We start from the raw sequence: 26,137 nt of genomic DNA on the forward strand, positions 1-26,137 counted from the left end.
AATCTGGTTTAAATTAGATATCAAGTAGACAGTATGAACTTAGTACAACTAAAACCCAAATAAATTCGGGAATGGCGCTCTACGTCATATTTCCAATTACCGAATAAATTCACAAATGGTGGTGAGTTAAAAATATTTTAATTTCATTGACACAATTAGTTTTGGAGCAGTGTGCAAAACTGATTGTTTTTTTTTTGTTTGATTTTTTGAAGCGTGAAGGTCGGAGGAATTTTGGCCATTCATCAATAAAAGGGCAGTATTTACTGCATAATCTAGAAAACTGCTGTATGTCATGCATATTAGCATATTTGACAATAAAGCTGACTTTGACTTTTTGACTTGAAAAGAAACCTGCAAACAGCTGTGAATCACTGAATGTAGTGTTTTTGTTTTTTTTTTTTGCAAGGAATCATTAACTGTTTCAGCTGCTCAATTCAAGTATAATTACAATTAGAAGTATTAAATTAGAAGTACAATTAGAAGTACAATGTTCCAAATGTGTGCTTTAAGATGACACAAAATAAAAGCTGCCTAAAGGGGGTCCTGCAAACAATGGAGAGTGGGCGAGGAGAAGATTATACGTTGAAAAACAAAGACCCGCTCGTAGGTAACGTTTACGCAGTGGGTCAAGAAGGAAGGTGACATCTCCGTCTGCTCTTGAAGGGGTCAGCGTTCAGAGGGTTGAGGCATAGACAAGGGTGAGTGGGAGGGCACGACCATCTTGTAGCGGTGAGCTGACATCTGAGCGTATCGTGTCAAACTCCTCATGGTGGCAAGTGGTCACCAGACAAAGACGGAGGGCAGGTGAGAAGGTGAGGTGACATTTCCAGCTGACATGTTTGCGTTTGAGCCAAGGGTCAAGAAGTGGATGTTGAAGGCCGGTCAAGACAAAAACTGCTTCGAGTCAGACAGACAACGGGCGGTTGACGTGACAAAACAAAAACAATCCCCCGGGAGCAACATTTGGCTCAAATAGACTTACAGTAAAGTCTCGTTATATCGATATAGGTTATATCGATAGTACCGCTTATTACGATACTATTTCTATGAACGCAAGGAGAAAATTACATGCGCGCAGGATCGGATATATCGATAGTCCGGTTATATCGATATTTTTTCCGACTCCCGAGAATATCGATATAACAAGACTTTACTGTATTTTACACACTTATTTGTGTGTGTGTGTTTGTGTGTGTGTATTGTATGCATATTGTAGATAGATAGAGATGTATATATATTATATATGTTTTTAAATCTTGTTGTCTTCGCGACTCTCCCGTGGCCTTTCAGAGGCCTTGGCGGTGTCCTATCCTTGGGACTGCTACGTCTTCGCCCTGGCTGTTTTCGTCATGTTGACCAACCAGATTCACAAGTGGAGTCACTCCTACTTCGGACTCCCGTGCTGGGTCACGTTGTTGCAGGACTGGCATGTGGTGTTGCCACAGAAACACCACCGCATCCACCACGTTTCGCCACACGAGACGTACTACTGTATCACTACAGGTAGGACGGCGCTCTCACTTCTTTCAGTATCGCGCCGTAAGAGCATTGCAGTGAAGTAAATATTATTCCGTTCAAATAAATGAAATTTGCATTACGGCTGAAGTGATACTTGTTTCACTTCAGTTTGTAATACAGTGATACCTTGGCTTATGAACTTAATTGGTTCCCAGGAAGTGTGTGTAAGGCGAAAAGTGTGTATTGGATTGGATTGGATTTGCCTTTATTATTCTCGGAGTGCAGAAATTTACATTTCACAGCAGCAAAATGATGAAAGGAATGAAAGTAGAAAAACAAAATACATGAGCAGCCACTCTCACGGCCCCGTCTTGAAGTCAAAAGAACAAAAAAAAAACCGAAATAACAAATAATATGACAAGACAAAGACAGAGTCATTCCTTCTTAAGCACTTTCTGTACCCTCTTTGTTACATGAAGCAGTTCTAGATGAAAGAGGAGAGAATCAAAGCATCTTTTCACCAGTGATCAGGGACATCATGGTGCAATGTGCACGTCAACTACAAGATAAATGTTGAAAGCAACCTGCGCAGCTGTAGCATCCATTGACGAAAAGCGATTGTCTCACATCTCCTGTCCCACATAAACCCGCTTCAATTCCAAGCCGCGACAGTGACAATAATCCATTCCCAGGTCCCCATAAAACAATTTTCTACTAAATAAGCCTTAAAACTACACAAAATATACCTTATTTTATGTATAATAAATGTGCTATGGTATTGCAATTAAAGAAATAAACTGTACCGTATAACGAAGTCGTTGTATTTACCTTTGTGGTGGTCGTTGATGGCTTGATGGAATGGATAGCTATTTGCATAAAGTGTCTCAAGGAGCTCTGGGTTGTACATCTTGGAAGTTGTGATATTGCAACAGATGCAGGGTGACACACTAGAAACTTCATTAGTAGCTGGTTCCCTAGCTTGTCTACTCTTCAAATTGTACAGATGGCTTGTGCGGGTTATTTGTGGAGCCTGATTGATAGGATATTTTAACCTTGCAGTCTACACTCTGCCTTTGAACTATCAATAAAATTGAAACAAGTCCAAATTTCACTGTGATTTCTATCCATTTTCTCTGCCCCCAAACTCTGGAACTCACTTCCCCCAAACTCTGGAACTCACTTCCTACCTACATTCGTAACATCGATTCTCTTCCCACCTTCAAGTCCCATCTCAAAACCTACCTATTTAAAATTGCATTTTCTGTGTAGCTCTCTCTCTTGTTTCTATTTATAATTGTATTTTATTTATTGCATTCTATTTGTGATTGTATTTAATTTATTATAGTACCTATGATTGTCTGTGACTGTAATGTATTGTTATTATTATTATCCATCCATCCATTTTCCGTACCGCTTATTCCTCATTAGGGTCGCGGGGGTTGCTGGAGCCTATCTCAGCTGTCTTCGGGCACGAGGCGGGGGACACCCTGAATTGGTTGCCAGCCAATCGCAGGGCACACAAAGACATACAACAGTCACTCTCACACTCACACCTAGGGACAATTTGGAGTGGTCAATCTGCCTGCCATGCATGTTTTTGGAGTGTGGGAGGAAACCGGAGGACCCGGAGAAAACCCACGCGGGTACATGCAAACTCCACACAGGGAGGCCAGACCGGGACGCGAACCGGCGACCTCTGCACTGTGAAGCCGGTGTGCTAACCACTCGACTACCGGGCCGCCTATTATTATTATTATTATTATTATTATTATTATTATTATTATTATTATTATTATTATTATTATTATTATTATCATCATCATCATCATCCTAATTGGGTAAATGGATGTCCATCCTTGTGTGAAAACAGATGGCGGTCAACTTAAGTGAAGTGAAGATGGTTTGGCAGGCGCCCATTTTACATTGCCTTCATTAAAACTCATGACGACAGAATGTCTTCACTTAAAAAGTCTAACAAAATGGCGCATGTTTTAAATAACTCTTGGGAGACCCTGGCCATGTATTAGAGCCACATTCGCTATTCTTTGCCCATGTGGGTGAGAGGGAGAGGCAAAGCAGCAGCGTGTGCAAAGGGGGTTGAGCATGTACGTCACCCTGGTGCCCCAGCGGGCGCCAGATTTGAGTGAGCGAGCCGAGGGGGGGCTGTCACAGGGAAAAATGTGTGTTTGTAGACGCACGCACCGGCCTGCATCTGCATACTTGAGCATCTGTGCGCAAGCTTGCTTTGGTGACCATTTCTAACCTGTGTGCGTGCCCGTGTGGGTTGGTGGCAGTCCAGCGCCCGCTGGGGACAGTGACAGCACACCCCACACTCCCTCGCCGGCGCCACCTCGGTGTCCCTCAGCATAGCAGCCCGGGCCGGGCTCGGATTCCACTGGGGCACGCTGAGCCGCCTTTGTGTTTGCCACTGGCTGACAATCCCCATGTATATTTAATGCTAACCTGCTGTCTCTTCTAACAAATAGGACTTCACAGGCAGGGGGAAGAGTGGAGGATGAGGAAGGGTAGGAATCAGGGATTTGGAGCAGACGGGGGATAAAGACGAGTGTGGAAGGAGAAATGGAGTGAAATCAAACACAACTTCTGGCTGCTTTGCGGTCTTCCTAGCAGAGGGCGGATTACTGAAGGGACAACACTCACACATTTGAGCGCGGCATACGCACACATCCTTGTAGCCGTACCGTGCACCCTATGTAAACGCTTCGCAGGCGGTGGCAATGTGTGGGCATCAGTCGAGGGGAGCGAGACAACCCTTTTTAGGCTGAATTGTGGGTCGATTGCGATATAAATACACAATGTATATTTTATTTTTTCAAATCCCACTGGATTTTTTTTATTCATTATTATCAATTAGACATAAACTCATTCACTGCCATTCCCAAATGTATTCGGTAATTGAAAAACTGACGTGGAGCGCCATTTCCGCATTTGTCCGGGTTTTAGTTTTTCTTGTGGGGAGTGCCGATAAAGCGCTGGCTATGGCCTCTGTCAATGTTGTTTCCATTCCACGAGGGTGCAGCATTTGCCTTTTTTGTGTTGGCACTCCAGCTTCAACTGTTGTTATATAGTGCTATATAACCCAATGCAATGATACCTCGGCTTACGAACTTGATTGGTTCCCAGAAAGTGTGTGTGAGGCAAAAAGTTTGTCTGCTGAACATTTATTTCCCATAAGAAACAATTAAAAATGAAAATAATCCGTTCTTAGGTCCCCATAAAACATAATTTTCAACTAAATAAGCCTTAAAACTACACAAAATATACCTTATTTTATGTATAATAAATGTGCTATTGTATTGTAATTAAAGAACAAAGAAGAAAAAAATATACCTTATTTTATGTCGTTGATGTAGTTGCCTCTTGATGATATCCGAGTGAAATTGCCGTGCTTTCTCGGCGATAATACCCTCACTCACACGGTCCCCTGCTACCTGCTTTTCGTTAATCCCAATCAACGGAAGTTTTTCAACCTCTTCTATTGCCTGAAACCGTTGCTTAGACAAAACGGAAACACCCTTAGCCACACGTAGCAACGGTTGACTTAGCATACTGGTACAGGGATGCTAAGTCACACAAACGCACACCTTGTTGTTTTTTCGATGATATCCTTCTTCTGCTCAACTGTAATTTTCCTTAGTGTGTTTAGGTATAACACTAGCCTGTGGTGGGGTCTTTTTGGTCCCATAATAGCAAAAGTACTCCACTCGATAACAAACCATGTCTGCACTCAGAGGGGGTATGGAAAACTAGTCCGCCAGCTACCGTGGCACTGTGTGGTTTAGTTCGTCCGCCGAAAACTAGTTTGTATGCCAAGATTATATTCTCGCGAATTTAATGTTTGTAAGGCGAAAAGTTTGTGAGCTAAAGCGTTCGTAAGCCAAAGTATCGCTGTATTTATGTATTGTATTGTATTTTGTGCAATGGCCCCCATTTGAAGCTCAGATAACTCCAGACCCATGTAACTTGGGAATTAACTATTTCTTTTCTGATGAAAGAAGTGAGTCGAATGTTTCTTATGCTGCATTGAATGTTTATGTAGTCCTAAAACTTCTGTGGGTCCTGGAATTTTAGTGACAATGACAAAAGCCCTGGCACTGGAGTGGACACGTTTTTGCACGTCTGGCATTGAATGAGTTAAAATGATACTAAATGTGTACCGTACATATAATTGTTGTGGCCGTTCATCCATTCTCTGTACTGTTTGTACTCATGAAGGCGATCTCAACACTCCTGAAGCCTCTGCCAGCTAACTTTGGTTTTGATGCAAATATCAATCCATCCATCTATTTTCTTCTTCTTATGGAAAGTCGGGTAACTCCGTACAGATATTCAGAGGGAATCCCAGGGTGTTCCCAGGCCAACAAGAAGATATATTCTCTTCTAGGTGCCCTGTGTCGTCCTCATGGAAGACTAGTGGTGGGATATGCCCAGAACATTCTAATGGTTTCCCCAAATTCATAACGGATGCCCTAATCAAAAAGGGACAGAGTCGCCTCCTCCTACTCAGGAAACTGAGTAGGAGCACTTCTCAATAATCACATGTGGAAAAAAAAAACTGGAAAAAAAAACTGGACACTTGTACTGTAAATATGGGTTGATGTAATACAGCTACATATATCAATATGCCTTTCTTGATACTTGCACTATGTACAGTTTTATATGAAACGGTTCTGCACATTTACAGTATACAGTTGACATTTTTTTTATTTTACTATGAATATCTTGTTTTCTATCCTTTCAGCCCCACACCCCATCCCCCTTACAAACTGCTGTGGACTGCAAATTTCCCCATTGTGTGACGAATAAAGGTTTTCTTATTCTGAGAGAGAGAGAAACTACAATGTGGCCCGTGGCAAAAAATGACTTTGACATCCCTGGTATAAAGTGACTGCCTGGAGAATTTTCCCATGTGTGCAATGTTACGAGTTGCCCTTTTTCACTTGATCAACTGAAACAAACATTTTTCTTCGATTTTACTTTCCTATGATGAGCACTTATCTCTGCTTCCGAAATGTGGACACATCAATGAAAAGCCGCGTGCGTTTTGGTGAGACAGAAAAAAGGCACAAGTTGCGTCACAGGTGAGGACCGATGAGGACATTACACGCGATGGACATTGAGGTCACTCATGAGAGGTGAAGCAATGTGAAATGAAAGATGAGCTCAGCTTGTCTGAAGGGTAAAAAAGAGCCGGTTGGGAAATGGATGGTTAGAGACGAGCCATTGCGAGGGAGCGCTTGCCCTTTGCGTGCTTATTGAATGCATACGATGTTGTTGCCTGCGATTGCCAAAACCTGCTGGGACTGGCTCAAGTTCAAACACGACCCGAATGAGCCAGAGATCTGTCAACGATAGAAAAACAAACATTCCTTGTTTCTGCATTCAAGACAACTCTTCTTATCACATTATTTTGTAAATAAGGTAAGATAAGGAGAATTATTAGTATTCGTAGTATAATTAACCCCCAAAAAATTAAGTATATATAGTATATTTCATTGTAAACGCAATTTAGCCACAAGGGGGCACAAGCCAGTGTCTTGTTGTGTCTGTCCCACGCCCGGATAAATACAGAGGGTTGTGTCAGGAAGGGCATCCGACGTAAACATTTTTGCCAAAACAAATATGCGAATCAAACCTCTGAATCCCATACCGGATCGGTCGAGGCCCGGGTAAACAACGGCCGCCATTGGTACAGTTGACCTTCAAAAAGGAAAGGAAAAGAGAGAGATGGAACGGCAAGAGTATAGAACTAAGAGTAGGAACTTTGAATGTAGGAACAATGACAGGTAAAGGTAGAGAGCTGGTTGACATGATGCAGAGAACGAAGGTAGACATACTGTGTGTCCAGTAGACCAGGTGGAAAGGGAGCAAGGCTAGAAGCTTAGGGTCAGGGTTTAAGTTGTTCTATCATGGTGAAGACAAAATGAGAAATGGAGTTGGGGTTATCTTAAAAGAGGAGTTTGTTAGGAATGTCTTGCATGCATGTTGCATGATATTTAGGAAGGAGGTAAGACAAGCACTGGGTGGGCAAGAGGTCCTTTCAGATGACTGGCAAACTACAGCGAACATAGTCAGAGACACGGGGCGGAAAGTATTTTGTGTATCGAGTGGAAGAAAGGTACATAAGGAGACTTGGTGGTGGAATGGGGAGGTGCAGGAGTGTATACAGAGAAAGAGGTTAGCAAAGAAGAAGTGGGACACTGAGAGGACGGACGAGAGTAGACAGCAGTACAAGGAGATGCAGCGCACTGTTAAAGTAAAGGTGGCAAAGGCCAAACAAGAGGCCTATGATGTCTTGTATGCTCGGCTGGACAGCAAGGAAGGTGAGACTGATCTTTACAGGCTGGTGAGACAGAGCGACAAAGATGGTAAGGACCTGCAGCAGGTTCGGGTGATTAAGGATAGAGATGGCAATGTATTAACAGGTGCCAGTAGTGTGATGGCAAGATGGAAAGAATACTTTGAAGAATTGATGAATGAGGAAAATGAGAAGGAACAAAGAGTAGAAGACGTGACTGTTGCGGACCAAGACGTAGCAAACATTAGCAAGGATGAAGTGAGGAGGGCGCTAAAGAGTATGAAGGGGGGAAAGGCACTCGGGCCTGATGATTTACCAATCGAGGTATGGAAGTGTTTTGGAGAGATAGCGGTGGTGTTCCTGACTGGGTTATTCAACAAAATATTAGATGGTGAACAGATGCCTGAAGAATGGAGACGAAGTGTACCCGTGCCCATTGTTAAGAACAGAGTTGTACTAACTACAGAGGAATAAAGTTGATGAGCCATAAAATGAAACTTTGGGTAAGAGTAGTTGAAGCTAGACTAAGAGCAGAAGTGAACATTTGCAGTATGGCTTCATGCCAAAAAAGAGTACGACAGATGCAGTGTTTGCTTTAAGAATGCTGAGAGAGAAGTACAGAGAAGGTCAGAAGGAATTGCATTGTGTCTTTGTAGATTTGGAGAAAGCGTACGACAGGGTGCCCAGAGAAAAGCTGTGGTATTGCATGAGGAAGTCTGGAGTGATGGAAAAGTATGTCAAAGCGGTGCAAGACATGTATCATGACTGTAAGACAGTTGTGAGGTGTGCTGTCGGTGTGACTGAGGAATTCAAGGTGGAGGTGGGACTCCACCAGAGGTCAGCTCTGAGCCCCTTCTTATTTGCTATGGTGATGGACAGGCTGACAGACGATGTTAGACAAGAATCTCCTTGGACCATGATGTTTGCAGATGACATTGTGATCTGTAGCGAGAACAGGGAACAGGTGGCGGAGAAACTAGAGATGTGGAGTTATGCCCTGGAAAGGAGAGGAATGAAGATCAGTCGCAGCAAGACGGAATATATGTGTGTGAATGAGAGGGATCCAAGTGCAAGAGTGATGCTACAGGGAGAAGAGATAAAGAAGGTGGAGGATTTTAAGTACTTGGGGTCAACTGTCCAGAGCAGTGGAGAGTGTGGAAAAGCGGTGAAGAAGCGTGTCCAGGCAGGCTGGAGCGGCTGGAGAAAAATGTCAGGTGAGATGTGTGATAGAAGGGTTTCAGCTCGGATGAAAGGAAAAGTGTATAAATCAGTGGTGAGACCAGCCCTGATGTTTGGACTGGAGACAGTGCCAATGAAGAAAAGACAGGAAGCAGAGCTGGAGGTAGCAGAGCTGAAGATGTTGAGGTTTTCTTTGGGAGTGACCAGATTGGAGAGGATCAGGAATGAGTACATTAGAGGGACAACTCATATTAGAGGCTTTGGAGAGAAAGTCAGAGAGGCCAGACTGAAATGGTTTGGACATGTCCAGAGGAGAGAGAACGAATATATCGGGAGAAGGATGCTGAATCTTGAACTCCCAGGCAGGAGACCGAGAGGAAGACCGAGGAGGAGGTTTGTGGATGTGATCAAAGAGTACAAGAAGGTAGCTGGTGTGAGAGAAGAGGATGCACAAAACCGGGATAGATGGAGGACATTGATTCGCTGTGGCGACCCCTGAAGGGAAAAGCCGAAAGAAGAAGAAGAAGAAGATTTCATTGTAAACACACCTTTTAAGAGCTTCGCTTCATTTAGCATTCGCCACAAATAAGGATTTGCCATTGCAAAGTTTGATCTGATTTAACATTTACAATTTCGGCCTGACTTTTTATTATTATTATTATGATTATTATTATTATGATTATTATTATTATTATTATTATTATTATGTGATGTTCTATTCGTCCAGGCTGGTGTAACTATCCACTGGACCAGCTGGGCTTCTGGAGGCGCATGGAGCATCTGATCGAGCGACTTACTGGTCAAAAGCCTCGATCCGATGACTTGGCCTGGGCCAAAAAAACTGACTGAGGAATGCGTGGACAAACGGGAAGGAAGATACAGAATATATCGACAAGGAGATTTACAGTAAAAGGGAACACACACACACACACACACACACACACACACACACACACACACACACACACTGTACATTCTACTCACATTTCAGTGCTCTTGTCTTTGCAAAAAAAAACATACATCTATCATTTGTGTACATGAAAATTGGTTGTTAAATTAAACTTTTTATGGAGGAAAAAGTGTTACAAACACTAAAATTGCTTACATCGGTAAACAACAGGATACGAGTTTATTTAATCAGATGTGCTGCTGTCCTGGTGTCAGGCGCATCTGGAGATTGGGCTCTCCAGGGGCAAAACCACGCTGCCTAACACACAAAGACAGAGACACACGCACACACAATCATATTATTAATTAATATAAATAATATATAAAAATAATAAGAATGATTCTTACTGAATGGAGCTTCATAACTTGCATTATCATCAGCCAGCAATTAACTGTATTTGGGTAGGTGGCCGTATTTATTTCACGCTCAGCGATTAGACATATCTATTTGAGTGAAAGTCAATACGTCAAGAATTATTTTTTTAAGATATCACAACCGTTTCGCGACTGCAGAACAAATGTACACAATATTGAGTAATAATAAGGGTTATGGTTGGGTTAAGGCTTATTTATGTATTTATTCTTTTAGTAAATATTATTTTCAAAACGAATTAATTTGCATCATTTTGCCTCTAATATTCAAACATGATTTGAATTTCATTCAGTTGCGTTTTGGTGATGAAGGCAAAAAAAAAAAACATTTGTGTGTTTTTAGTAAAAGGTGTGCAAACTGTGGATGTTCTATATATTTTTAAGGTATTGTCACATGCCATACATATGTCCCACCCCTTCCCTCCCAGCAACCATGCAATTATTTTGTCACCTGATTTACCATTATTAAGTCTTAATAGTCTCATTGCGTTTTAGGCCTGCCTCACCGAGTATGGCTTTCAATGGCTCTTCGGAGACCCAAATTCGCTCTGTAAATTGTTTCATTGTCATTCAGAAAACATTGATATGCAGGTGCATCCCCTAAAAAGGTAATATTGTTATTTATGTATGAGATTCATTTGTTTCCTTAGTTATTTCATTAAAAAAATCAATAGTTTGATTTAACTCATTTGAGGTATCTTTTTTTTTTATCAGAAAATGGTACTCAATGTTCACTTTTTTCCTCATGCCATCAAATATCTGGGGATAGTTAATTTTGCGGTACGACTTGACTTGGTATAAAAAAACTGCATCATATTGTTATTAGTTCCACTTCTTTCGACTGAACTAATGAAACAAAATTAATGTTTTTCCACAATCTCAACACAAAATGTGTTGAGATGCCCCGCCCCGGTGTGTATATGTTATATCCCAAACAGACTCGGTACCATTTGAAAAATAAAGATGTGCCCTGCACTTATTGTTGCAGGATGCCCCCATTCACATTTGGTGAAAATTCAGAATACACATAGGACCTCCACAATTGTTTAAAGGGTCAAAAGATAACCAACTGCACTTTATTATTTCGCTCTGAGCATTCTTCCTAATATCGCGCAAATGTATCCGCGGAATTTCTGTCACACGTGCACGTTTGACACCTACTGATTCTTATATTATGTTTGGCTGCTTTCTCCGGATTCATATTTTTCTATTTTTTTTTATGACCGAATCAAGCCATGTGCAGTTAAACTCTTGATTTTGCATTTTGCGTCTTCGGTTGAACGCGTGGATTCAAAGGACTATTCCAGGCAATTGGACATACGTCCTCCTTTTTCGATTCATTCCTTTTCAGAGTTCATCTTCATGGCAATGGTTCTTCAACCACAAGCTTGCAATTGTATGTCTCTTCCCCCCTCTAGTGTCAGATTGGTTTCCCAACATTGGGGCGGAAAAAAATCACGTTTACAAAATAATTCAAAGCAGTTCAATCTGAATCATGCTCAAAGTGAGCACTTTCTCCTGCGTATGTTGTATGAGAAAATCACATGGTCAGTTTAATGCATTTGGTTTGTGGATCCCAGAAACGTTTAGGCTGTTCTTTCACCTCGCAACTTGATTTTTTTTTTTTTTTTTTATCGACGGGTATTTATTATTCTGTGCATGGATGAGTTTTGGTTACTCAGAGACACTTATGTCACAGTCCAACTTAAGATGTACGTGCTCTAACCAGTGATAACCGAGCAACACTGGTTTAATTACAAATAACAGTCTTTACAAAATAATGCTTAGTCTTTACAATCACAATTTATCCTTACCTAGAAATTAGTTATATTAGATGAGCCTTTATTTGTCTCACAGTGGAGAAATGTATATTTCCCAGCAGCAAAAACAAAATACAGGACCTGCTGTAAAGGCGATCACTCCCGTGGCGCCACCTTGAAGTCAAAAACAAAAAACAAACAAATATGACACAACACAAAAGACAGGGACACGGATTCAATCTTAAACACTTTCCGCACCCTTTTTGTTACATGAAGCATTTCTAAAAGAAAGAGGATCAATGCCTCATTTTCACCAGTGGATCAGATCATGGTGGAATGTGCATGTCTGCTACAAGCTAAGTTTTCAAAGCAAACACAAAAATTTGCATCCGTTGACAAAAAAAGACTGTCTCACATCTCCTGTCCCATGTAAATCCGCTTCAATTCAAAGCCACGACACTTCCACATATGCATCGGCGCACTGTGCCGACGCTCCTTTCTTCTCATCGTGGGCTCCTCAAGCCATACATCCATCCGTCCGCAGACTGTCCAACAGCACCGACCTTTCTGCTGAACAAAGCAGGCTGTGAAAATGCTGCCCAATACAGGCGCAAAAATGCACAGTTGTCCCACAGTTGTCCAGCACTGACATTCCTGCCAAATCAAAAACAGTGCTAGCAATATTTGTGCTGCTGAGAACTCGCACTGGCTCAGCACTGTCTCCTCCTTGATGAATGCCGTGGCCAAACATTCTGAAAAACAATCTGCATCAGGCACAAACAACACAAAGTGACAAAAGAAAACAAAGACAACAGAAAAACAACAAAAAAGCAAGGCTACTGAGAGCACTTTCTGACGGCTGCCTACTCGGGCCACATCTTGGACATCTTGGACTTTGATTATGCAACAAAATGTAATATATTTTCCCTTTGCCATTTTACAATATGCTCATCACAACTATAAATGTGGCATTTTCTTCAGATTTATAAATTACACACACGCACTTAATATCCGAAAAAAAGGCCACTCTTGGTCTTTGAGATCAATTTCCAAAGTTGAAGTTGTAACTTTTCACGTTATTTTTAATGTGTGGCTCCCATAGGCGATAAGGTTAGAATCTTCTTTCTTTTCATTTTATAGCGAAAATATTTCTTTTCAGGACTGTGTATTTTTATGCCACATTTTACTAAAACTACATGTGGTCTGACAGCAGTTTTGACAGTTTTGTGTGACTGTTAATTAATCCGCTTATGAAGGAGCGTGGGCTTTGTTAGGGCCCACCACCAAAACTGCAACGGTGGCACTCGCACGTCTTCATATAGCTCACAGTGAGAGCTCCTTTTGTCATTCGCACATTTTCTTCTGCCGTTTGCACCTTCACATTCAGAGTTAACAAGACACACACATACTGTGCATATTTGCGACATGTTGGTTGCCTTTCAGTATAGGTCTCGATGCACACCAGTGATCATGTCCTCCTGCTGTTACTTTCTGTATACTGAAGAAGAATACTGAGAAGCAAACTTCCATCCTGTCACATGTATTTTCATTACAGCAATATGGATATGTGTGATATTGTATATGCAATCTTAATAAAATCAAAATCGCATTATGCTTTACTTTACAATAGGATATAACAGACATTCTTCCAAATATGAACCGGTATGATGTGTAAATACAGTGACCATTTTTCTTCATTAATTGTGCTACTTGTAGTTTTTAATCTATGATGCGACCAAACATAAGTAAATGCAGCTCGGCTTACCCTGTGCAAATATGTAACATCATCAGGCACAGTTCAAATGGCCTCCTGTGAGACACACTTAGTTCTTATCACAGGCAGTTTGTACAAAAATGATTAATCCAAATTAAATGTGAAACCTGTCACTTTATTAATAGAGTGTGAGATTTTGACTGAGATGCATGTTAAGATTCAGGGGGTGCGCTCACACGCTTTGTGTGCCTTGGGTTGTAAGTGTGTTCAAACGTTTGAATGTTTCAAAAAGTTACTTGAGTGATTTAGTTTCATCTTTTTTGTGCCCGTGTGACAGAGAGAAAATGAGATTCACTTATAAGTGATTTTAGGAGCGAGAAATGTAATTATGAGCGGCTGAGACTTTAGTACAAACTCTGCCTCCCATTTCACAAGTACCCAATGTGATGTTTAGGCTGATCATTATTGAATGAACATATAAGTGAATGCCAAATTTACCATGAAAATATAGTTTTTCTTGTACCTTAAAGGCTTAAAACTTTTTTGTTTTTTAACTGACACCAGAAAAACGTTTGATAGCATCTAAAATACCCAAATGTCAATATGATATTTTTAGTCAATTGCAAAACACCAATAAAAATGACTTAGTGTCCAAAATCTGCAAAAAATTCAGCTGCGAATTGGGCATTTTCAGAAAGTCCCGCCCCCAGTTCGTGACGTCACGCCAATACGTCTTGTATTGCTCGTGAATCAAAACAATGGCTTCAGATTCGGAGAATATGCTTTCTTGTTCCACATCCAGTGATGAATATGATTCAAATAGTTCTGAAGAGGAAATCATACATGTTTGCAATCGATTAAAGAATTTATTTTTGCCATTTTGAGGCCACGTTGGGGGAAAATCTCTCACCCAAAAAAAAGAGGCACAAAATGGCGACCTCCTGTGGCCACCTCCGTTTCCACAGGCTGATAAATTCCTTATATGGCGCTTGGACGCCCTCTTCTGGCCTTTTGGCGGCTTTTGGGTGCAACATGAGGTCCCCAGACCAAACAAGTACAGAAAAATACATTGATGTGATGGAAGGACCGCGACAATGCGTCTTTTTCACGGTAAAGGGCGGTCCTTTAGTGACGTCACGTACGGACTCGTCACCAACTCAAAAACAAGACTTCCTGAATATTCAGCGCGAGTCTTAAAACGTAAAATATAGCTATACGCGGTGGAATCATTGTAAAATACGCTCAGTAGAAGTCATTTGAAGCCATTTTGCAAATTATGGACACAACTTGTCCGGATACGTCGGTTGTCCTTTAAACTGCTGTGTGCCTGCATTCATATTCAAGTGCGTTCGCTTTCCCCACATGTGCTCATTTTAACCCCAAGCCTTCATGTTTAAAAAATTATGCCCTCAATAAAAAAACAGACATTTTTCTGTGTTTTTTTTTTCACATGGTTAAATAGTGCATTGTGCTATGTCACCAACCCAATAGCATGGATTAATAATTCTGGCTTCCTCTCTCATTTAAGTTACCCAGCCTTGATAGAACAGAACAGTATGCTTTATAACAATTATGCTGGAAATATTATAGATATACTGCATACTGAAAGAACAAACACCTCATCAGTATAACAAGTTACACGATGTCAATTTCATACTTGGAAAACATCACCACGGGTGACTGCTGGGTCTTTGCTGTGATGGGATCAGGGTGGTGACAAAGTCCATTGTGGGTGTCAGGGGACTTGGCTAATGAATGGCTGACGCAGGAGGACCAGGAAGAGACCACTGTCAAACTGTAACAGCGGCCCTAAATATACAGACACAAGGAATCCGAATTACGTGTGTGTGTGTGTGTGTGTGTGTGTGTGTGTGTGTGTGTGTGTGTGTGTGTGTGTGTGTGTGTGTGTGTGTGTGTGTGTGTGTGTGTGTGTGTGTGTGTGTGTGTGTGTGTGTGTGTGTGTGTGTGTGTGTGTGTGTGTGTGTGTGTGTGTTTGCGCGCGCGCGTGTGCGTTTCGTTTGTGTGTTGCATTTTTGAACCCCTTAAAGACTAGGGGCTCCTCGTTTTTGTGGTATACGTCTGTTGTGGTGTAGTTAGTTCCCTTCTTGTATTTCAGTGAATGTCAATAAACTGTAAAATGTTTGACGATTATCTGTTTCATTTGAGCCTTGTGGTGAATGAGTGATCTGGTGTTGTCACCAATGCAATGAAAGATTTTTGATTTACTTTTTTGGTGGAATTGTTTTGTTACTTTTATTAGCCTGAATATGGGTGTAAAGGTGTGACTAGGAAGATTATAACCAACATACAAACATGTATTTTTCTTTCCTTCTAGAAAAAAAAGGATGACGCATTTTACTGAAGGTCCAGTAGATGGGAGCATTGTATCTCAAAAAGACGGCTCGTTGTCATCACAAGGAGAACTGCGGTAGTTGGCGCTATCCTCAAATACAAGTACTGTACTGAGACAGAACTGTTGAATAAATATTTTGTTGTGATCACCCTGATTGAACCCCCCGACTACATTAATAAATGTGTCTGATCATGATTTTCCTCTTCCTTTGAATTCATTGGATGCTGAAAAATATATCCTTGCCTTGTCTCAACTTGTGACATAAAAACTAAATACATTATTGAAGCATTCATATGACAGTTGACATTTTTATTTTGCTATGCTTAGAATATCTTGTTTTCTATCATTCCAGCAGCTCATGTGTTTTGTTTTTCTACTTTCATTCCTTTCATCACTTTGCTGCTGTGAAATGTAAATTTCTCCACTGTGAGACTAATAAAGGCATATCCAATAATCCAATAATTTCACCCCCCCCCACCCCATCCCCTTTCAAATTGCTGCTGGTGACTGCAGATTTCCCCATTGTGGGCCGAAAAAAAAGTTTTCTGATTCTGATACCGTACTCAAAAACTTTCCTTATAAAATGTACATAGAATGTTTGAGCGGAAAAACCTCCCCATGTTTTTTTACCAAGTAAAATTCACTCCCCATTTCAACAGTGTACAGATGAGAGTTTTGAAAGGCGTTTGGAAATTAAATGTATTATTATATTATTATTTCCATTATTTTGTTATTGACAAAAAACATGAATTAGTGTGTAAATAATGATTTTTTTGTGTTTTTTTTTCAGCTTGTATTAGATTGAGCATGCATACCAGGGCACAGTGCTGGTATGTGTACATTAATTAAGTCATGCAATAGCTTTCATTCATCTTATGTATTCAAAATAAGCAGTGTTTGACTCAGCTAAACATTTATGAACATATAAACCAAAGTACCAATCATGATGACAGTGCAGTCTTGTATTTCGTTTCAGGAGCAAAAAATGTCAACAAATTTATGAGAAACGACACATATGTGGTGGAATAATTATAAAAGGTGCGAAAGCAAGAAAAATAGCAGAACAAAGGAAGAAGGTGAAGAGTGAGAATGGGGAGAAGGGAGGGGTTGAGTTAGTTGTCAGTGGGTTGAAAAGACGTGGGCTGTTATTTTATTTCCTCTGTGGATACACAACAACAATGCTGTCTGTCTGAGGTGCTTACACAGCAGAACTGTGATGAGACATTTCACAAACACACGTACACACACAAGCACACACACACATATTATTTGTGCTTTGTAGACAAAAGGTGATGTAGTTTGATTGTCACATCCTTGTGTTGTGTCCAGGTATGGTAAACTCTGAAATTGTCTCAAAATTATCACGCGTTGTGACTGAATCATAGATGTGTGTTTGTGTGATTTTTGTTGTTGTTGTGTGTGTGTTTGTGTGTCTCAATGGAGCCTTGCACCGATTTCAGTTTAATTTGACCAGTCAGCCGGTCAAAGCCAAGGCCTCAGCAAATGTGTGTGTGTGTATGTGTGTCTGTGTGTGTGTGTGTGTGTGTGTGTGTGTGTGTGTGTGTATATATATATATATATATATATATATATATATATATATATATATATATATATATATATATATATATATATATATATATATATATATATATATATGAGTGTGTGTGTATGTGTGTGCGTGGGCGGCTGACCTTAGTGTTGAGGTGAGACAGAGATCAATGCTGAGGCAAACATAAAGGTTGAGACAAAACTCACTATCCTTCTGTCTCATCCATCTTGCCTTCCATCTCCGTTGCTCTCTTTCGCCCTTTGATCAAAATCTCCCTCCACTGGCCCCCCGATAAATGTGCGTGCGCATGCGTGTGTGTGAGTGTGCGCGTGCGTGTCCAGAAGATCAATTGAGAGGCACGAGAGATTGATTGCCAGCTAATAACTTCAGTTGAGTCTCAGCTGCATACTGACTGAACAACAGTCCCCCCATCATGGTTATCCACACATGCTGTTAAAATGACTTTTACACAATGATGATGGACATTTGAAATATATTTTTAAACAATAGCAGATCTGGTCAAAAACAGCCATCTTTATGTGTTTGGTATGTCATTTTTCTGTCTGAAATATGAATTAACTGTTGCCAGGTCAACCCGCGGCCATTTCCACTGCCTTGAGCACTGACAACTCAGTGAGCGGTAGTTACACCTTGGACTGGTCGCTTGGGTGTTGGAGCGCACATCAAGGCAACAGGGTCCACATGTAAAGTCCACATGTGAGAGACTAAGTAGAAATTTGAAGCCAGAACAAAATAAAAATGAAACAGGTTTAGTACTGGTAAAATACAATGAACAAAACACAAACGACAAGTCTGATGACGCAAGACTCAAGTATGATGTGACTGCTTTTGAATGTCAGAGTTATTTAGACAAATCCCAAATAGATGTTGCTAAATTGCGTCTTCACCCAGTCTATCAAAATAACACTCACTGTTGACAACAAGTGTAAAATTGATGGAGGTTGGTTTGCAAAGTGGATTTCAAACCTGAGGTAGTTGTGATAGTTTTAACCATGGGGCACTCGGAGAGGGCTGGAAGCACAAAGTACATTTTGAGTTGTTGTATTTGGAAGTCTGTGGAACATATTGTTTTATTGAATTACAGCAAGGCGTGATGATTATTTGGGATGAAGCTGGCCGGCTCAAAGAGGAAAGGCCATGTTTGTTTTGCAGGACACCTTCTTGTGACTGGCTTGTTAAAAATTGTGTCGCTTTACAGACGCTATGTCACCATTGTTTTATTTGTTTTCTGGTCCCACAAATACTTAAACAAGCAGAAACAGGCTTGCTTCTTATTTTTGTCAGTGCTTCGTGTGCTGGTTAGCTTTTTTGTGGTATGGTGCAGCCAAAAGAGATGCCACTTTGTATTACCACCATTGTTAAAAGCAGTATTACGTTTGTGTAAACTCTCAGTCGTCCAGGAATAGTCCATGGATGAAAAGGTTTCTTCAGCCGTCATCTGTACTTCTTTGAAGGTGTCGGACGTTTCGCCTCTTATCCAAGATGCTTCGTCAGCAAACTAAAGTCTGGTAGTTTCGGCCCTATATATATCCCTACTGTCCAGACATGGTGGTGCCGGATTCTGCTATGATAGGTCCCTGCTCTCAGGTTTGGGGGAGCAGAGGACTACTCCCTGCGGACCACTGATTGCTCCTATTGTTCTGACTAACGACTGGCCTGATTGCCCTCTTTGCTCTGGTATCACCTCATCAGCATTACTAATCCTATGTTGCCTAAGCAGGCTGTTGTACGAACAATCCAAATTGAACCTCACACCACCATATCGGTTTAATGAAGGATTTAGCTGTTTTATGAAAATCACTTCTTTTACTCCCCTTTCAAACCATCTATGTTCTTTTGGTAAGATTTTAACCTCATTGTCGTCAAATGAGTGGTTGCTAGCTTTTAGGTGCATATATACTGCCGAGCAAAAAAACAGCAAAATCCGCCTGCCCGTCTGTTCGTCCGTCTGCCCGTCCACCCGCCCAACAAAACCAATCCATCCACATATTAACATATCCATCCATCCGCCCATCTGTCTATTTATTTATTTATTTATTTATTTATTTATAATCTGATCATGTGCATGGGCGCTTGTGAGATTACAGTCGTGCATTTGTGAAACCACACTAGCCATGAGTTTTTTAATTGGCATCCAAAGTCATTACTAATATGATCCGTATTGATTTTTTGGTTTACAGCAGAGTTATGACGGATTGTGTTGTATGTGGATGTGGGTGGTTGTTTGGGCGGACGTGATCGTAGGAAGGAAACTGTGATTTTTCTCCCGCACCATACTGATAGAACACCGTGCGCTGTATGGTGTGGTAATGCACAAGATCACGCCTCAGGGTCCTTCTTTTTCTTTTTTTTTTTCTTTTTTTTTGTGCTGACACACAGATACACACCTGTTGGGCTCTTTGATCAGTCGATCGGTCGTCATAGTAACTATCACCTCACATGCGATCTATCAAAGAGTTACAGGAGGAAGAACAAATATTTTCTCTTTTCACAGAAAGTTCAACTTTGACACAGGTTCCGACCTGACTGATGTGATTGCAAAACAAGCAGACCAAGTTTGCGAGCCACCTCATTTGACTCAATCATACGAGGTACGCAGCTATCAAATAGTTTCATAAACGTGTGTCCCATTGAAAATGTCATTTGCTAAGCATTTGATCATTGAGGCTAGACATTGGAATGCATTTGCACTTTCTTGGCAGTGGGAAAAGTTGTCAATGATCGTGAGATAGTGGTTGTGCTTTGCAGTGTACTGAGGTTTGATGGAACTTAAAGGGCAACCAACTTCACTTTTTAGTTTTTTAACTGACATCAGAAAAACGTTTTATGACATCTAAAATACTCAAAACACGCAGTATGATAATTTTTATTCAAATGCAAAACACCAATAAAAATGACTTAAAGCAAAAATTGAGCTGCGAATTGGGCATTTTCAGAAAGTCCCGCCCCAGTTGGTGACGTCACGCCAAGATGTCTTGCATTGCTGGATACAAAAAAAAATGGCTTCAGATTTGGATAATATGCTTTCTTGTTACACATCCAGTTATGAATATGATTCAAATAGTTCTGAAGAGTAAAGCATACATGTTTGCAATCGATTAAATAATTTATTCAGTGTCATTTTGAGGCAAACGGGTGGGGGGGAATGTCTCACCCAAAAAGAGGCAACAAAATGGCAACCGATCTGTGAGGAATGAATCAGCTTGTAGAACACGGGCTGATAAATGATTTCCATGGAGCTTGGAGTCCCTCTGCTGGCGGCTTTTGGATGTAACACATGGTTTAAAAAAAACAGTACAGCAAAATACATTGACGTGATGGAAAGACGCTACAATGCGTCTTTTTTACGTCAGGAGACGGTTCTTTTCTGACGTCACGTGAGGACTCGTCACCAACTCAAAAACAAGACTTCCTGAATGTTCAGCGCGAGTTTTAAAACGTAAATTATAGCTTTATGCGGTGGAATCTTATTAAAATACGCCCAGTAGAAGTCATTTGAAGTCATTTTACAAATTATGGACACAACTTGTCCGGAGACGTCAGTTGTCCTTTAAAGATGATGGTACATTACTACTGTACTTTGATGACAGATGTCCTTATGTAGTTCATAAGTGTTATTATTTATATGACATGATTGCTTTTTTTCGTGGCAAGATTTTCTTTTATTTGTAGGACACTGCAAATTAGTGTTGGCTTCACATTTGTGTGTGTTATTTGCATGTTGTAGGTTGAAAATTTATCAGTTAAAAGATCGCGCACGAATGGCGGGGAGCTTTGTGCTGGTGTCTTACTTGTGATGATCAAAAGGTTTTTCTCAATTTAGTTAGTTTTTACTAGTTGTATACTGTGGTCAAGAATGCTCAAAAAGGGTCGCAGCAAAAAAAGTAGTTTTGGAAATGCATTCTCAAGGGAACAGCTGCCTTTCATTGCAAAGTAAACTTCAGATATGAGTGCTTTTTTTCAAAGATAAAATATCATATCAGTCCTCCCACCCATCCATCATCTAAACCACTTTATCCTCGCAGGATCGCTGGCATACTGGAGTCTATCTCAGTTGTCTTCGGGCAGTTGGCGGGGGTTAATTACCCTGAACAAGTTGTCAGCCAATCGCAGGGCACACACAGACAAACAACCATCCATGCTCACACTCACACCTCTGGGTATTTTGATGGTGCCATCAGCCTCTGTGCATGTTTTTGGAAACTGTATCACCCAGAGAAAACCCACGCAGGCACAAGGAGAACATGTGAACGCCACATTGAAGGCCAGAGTTGGAATTGACGTCTGCACTGTGAGGTTGATGGATTAACCAGTGGCCCATTAGGCCTCCCAGTTTTTATATTCAGACTGTGTAAAATGTGTTTCTCCATCTACGGAATGGTATCAGTGCCCTTGAAGTTGACGTCTGTTTGTGCCGACTTTTCTCCATCGGACAGCCCATGTATATTCCTCCTATGTGCTGTTGGCAGCCCTGCTAAAAGGCTGTCAGCGTTGACCTTTATGCGCAATGACCCCCCCCCCCTTCACCCCCAACCTCACAAAAGCCTCACCACCAACAGTGCATACGTGCACACACAGAGCGAACAGAAAGTTTATCTTTTCACTGTGTATAGAGAAGCACAAACACAGAAGACGGATTAAAGAATGAAGGCAAGTAAGAAATGGGAGGAGAGGCTTGGAAAAGATCAAAAGGTAAAATCAAAAGAGGTGCAGCAGACAACACATTGATTTTCTTCTGCAGAAAACCAAAACGCCAAGAGAATGACCTTTGGCAATATTATAAGATGACAATTCAATCAAACTCCGACAGCAGCAATTCACACAGCCAATAAGGTGTCGGGATGCTTCTTGGGGTGGAACATCTGTGGAATATTGTGCAGCAGTCGTCTACTCTTCCCCACTCCGCGACTGTTAAAAATAGATCAGTGTGACAAGGGGGTTCATGGACGCTAAATGTATTACAAATTCACAATGGGTGTGGAGTTCACGCCGAATAATCGGCCTTGTAATGTGAGCGGACAGGTGCAAGAGTGGGCCGCTGTACACAGCTGTCAGACGGCCACTGTGTCGCATCTGTATACTCTTTCACGGCAGAGGGGGTGAGAGGGATTGATAGAGAGAGAGAGAGAGAGAGAGAGAGAGAGAGAGAGAGAGAGAGAGAGAGAGAGAGAGAGAGAGAGAGAGAGAGAGAGAGAGAGAGAGAGAGAGAGAGAGAGAGAGAGAGAGAGAGAGAGAGAGAGAGAGAGAGAGAGAGAGAGAGAGAGAGAGAGAGAGAGAGAGAGAGAGAGAGAGAGAGAGAGAGAGAGAGAGAGAGAGAGAGAGAGAGAGAGAGAGAGAGACTGAGAGACTGAGAGAGAGAGACGGAAGGGCACTCGAGAGCTGACTTATCAGTGAGAGTTTTTTTGTGCAGCCCCAAGAATGATTTCAAAAGCATGCCCATTAGAAATTGTGATTCTGGAAAGAAGTGCGGTCAAGACGTACACACATGGTGGTAAAATATTTACGATCGTAAAAAGACTTTAACCAAGCCAAATATGAAACGGCCACTTGGAAACAACCAGAGGCAATAGTTCAGTTTCACTGTCATCATGTCATCCAATACAATGAAAATTACAAAGTTTCAAACCACAATTTAATTATGGGATAAACAAACAGTTAAATTAGCTTCTTCTGTTTTTTTTCCTTCAAAATATTTTGTCTTCTTTGTATTTTTCTGGCTGCCTGGGTGCCTTTTGGCACTATGCTGCCTCTCATGGGGTAGTCTTGGTACTCCAACAGAGGAATGATTTGGTACACTGGAGCTGCCAGTGATAATGAAACAGGTAGACAACAAGGCTGAAGGTTCTGTACAAACTGAAATCATCGATTTGAATGCACCGTAAATTCTTAATTCTGGTCCCATGCATTTTAGCTTATGCATTTGTACCCTGCAGGGTCAACAAAAGTCACAACTGAAGAAGGGTCTTAGGCTGAGTGCGTTCACACTAAAGACATTATCGTACAACGGTCATATCGACTTTACATTGTTTAACTCATTCACTGTCAGACGTGCTCACCGTAGTACCCAAAGAAAACCCATATAGGCACGAGAAGAACATGCAACCTCCACACAGAGGCCGGAGCAGGAATCGAACCCGGTACTTCTGAACTGTGAGGTCGACCCGCGAACCACTGGGTCACTGGAAATAAATTTTCATTTGTTCACTGCCAGACATGTGCAAAAATGTGTACACTCCAGTGCCAGGGTCTTTGTCATTGTCACTTGAATTCCAGGACCCACAGAATATTGAGTTTTAGGACTACATAAACATTCAATGCAGCATTAGAAACCTTGGACAGTCTTCTTTCATCAGAAATGAAAGAGTTAATTCAAAAATTTTAAAGGTCTGGAGTTATATGAGATTGAAATGAAGGCCGATGTCCAAAATACAATGCAATACATACAGTACATATTGGTTTATAAAGCGCTTTAACAACAGCTGAAGCTGGAACAAAGCGCTAACATGGAAAAATGGAAATTCTGCCCTCTTGAGGCCATGACCAGCGCCTTATCAGCACACAAGCATGAAAAAAAAAACGAACAAATTCGGGAATGGCGCGCCGAAGGGAGTTTCCGAATGAATTTCTGGATTGCAATGAATGAGTTAAGTCCGCATCAGTTCCAGACACACACACCTTCATGCAAAGGTATAGTGTACCGCTGTTATTACAGTACAGGACTGGCCTTTTACTTTTCCTGGAAGGTCAACTATCGATCCACTGAGTCAACATGGCCCATCTCACTCTCCTGATATTTGCACACAGGTGAAAGCAAACATTAAAAAAAAGGCTGCACATATGAAATCGCCTCACCTCCTTTGTGTACACACACGCGCACACACACACGCACACACAAATACTTTCAAAGTGAGATGAATTCAGCAACATGTAAATAGCACAGCCACCTTACGTCGACTCAATAGTTACATATATCAAATATGCTTTTCATACTGTATTTTTATACTTGCACGATGTACAGTTCTTTTTATGAATTATTTTTGCACAGTTATGCATTTCAATCTTCTGACATTTCTACTATGCATAGAATAATAGACTAATAGTCTATAGTTTTTAAATCCCCCCAACCCAATTTCAATGAATTTTGCTGCTGTAGTTGGCAAATGTCCTCATTGTGGAACGAGTAAAGGCTTTCTGATTCTGGTATTCATTCAGATTTCCATGCCTATGAAAGCATCACTTATCTGAGCGCAAATGTCAAGCTGTCATCGGGCGTCTGAATCAAAAAATAAATAGTGTCCGCTACTGAAGTGTTGGCCACAGTGGCATGTTTTTAGTGGGGAGTCCTGCGCACCAAATTTGCTCCAACATGTCTGGATCGGTTCTATGAAAACAACAATGACTTCACTGGCTGCCCACTTAACACCTCCCATTCAAAGGCATTGAAATAGCTTCTCTGTGTGACTTAGAGCACAGAAGGTGCTCTATATTTGTGCTCCCCTTGCAGTGCTTCTTCGCACGTCTAGAAATACTAGAAACCGCACAACAGATACATAACGGAGTGATGTAACTCTCATGGCCATACCCAAGATGAGGGTTCTCAATGAATTGATGATTTGTCATGGTTCAGAGGTCCCCGCGTAGCATATGTTCTCTGCTGCCGCTTTGTGTGCTGTATCGTGGGCCGTGTTCTCACACCGTCTTGACAAAATCACATTGCGATCTGCCTTTATCACAGCAGACCTCACATTATATGTCTCTCAGGATCATAGGAATCATTTTCTTTCATTGACCACTCTCGTGCTACCTCACAAAGCTCCAGCTTCTCTTTGCTTTCCACCTGCCAGGTACGCCGACCACTATAAACATTCACAGTTCTTTATTGTTTATTATACCTTTTTACCAAATTTCCTTTTTAAGGAAAATCTGTTCTAATACTGTGTGGTGAAAATACAAAAGGCAACAACTACATTTTGGGGAAATAGTCATTTTGGTATTTGTCGCTGGCGGCTTGGAGGTTCCAGTGGTTAGTCCATCGACCTCGCACTGCGGCGTTTGCAATGTTTGATCCCTGCTACGGTTTCCTTGTAAGGAGTTTGCATGTTTTCCCCAGGCCTGCGTGGGTTTTCTCCGGTTAGTCCAATTTCCTCCCACACTCCAAAACATGCCTGGCAGGCTGATTGAACACTCCAAATTGTCCTTAGGTATGCGATTGCCGAGCAACCGTTACAGGGTGTTGCCAGCCCGAAGATGGCTGGGATAGGCTCGAGGACCCACCCGCAACCGTAATGAGGATAAAACAGAATGCAATATGGATGGCACAGTATTTGTCACAAGGCAACCTATAATGTAAGATTATACTGAGAGGTTATTTTGTGGCACAGGTTGTGGTTTTGAATTTCATTTCCAGCTTTCCTGTGTGGAGTATATATCGTGTCCCTTGTGTTTTCTGCCATATTTCCTC

At 41.3% G+C, this 26,137-nt stretch overlaps 1 protein-coding gene across 7 annotated transcripts in view; it reads left to right on the forward strand.

Moving 5' to 3' along the window:
- The window catches only part of LOC148897972 (plasmanylethanolamine desaturase 1-like), a 70,136-nt gene that overhangs the window by 34,560 nt on the left and 9,439 nt on the right, over positions 1 to 26,137 (forward strand). For 2 of the 7 annotated variants that reach the window (XM_088996656.1, XM_088996654.1), the window contains one exon: positions 1,291 to 1,503. In XM_088996656.1, coding sequence (XP_088852782.1) covers positions 1,291 to 1,503 — 213 coding nt within the window. Of the gene's footprint in view, positions 1 to 1,290; positions 1,504 to 5,694; positions 6,845 to 9,683; positions 12,406 to 16,085; positions 16,545 to 26,137 lie in introns of those variants that run through there. The other 5 variants (XR_016115011.1, XM_088996655.1, XM_088996657.1 and 2 more) reach the window with 5 other exon arrangements.

This window comes from Hippocampus bargibanti, linkage group LG05 (genome assembly GCF_051943395.1).
Source record: "Hippocampus bargibanti isolate YZ-2025 linkage group LG05, ASM5194339v1, whole genome shotgun sequence".
In the NCBI taxonomy this organism is placed as follows: Eukaryota; Metazoa; Chordata; class Actinopteri; order Syngnathiformes; family Syngnathidae; genus Hippocampus; species Hippocampus bargibanti.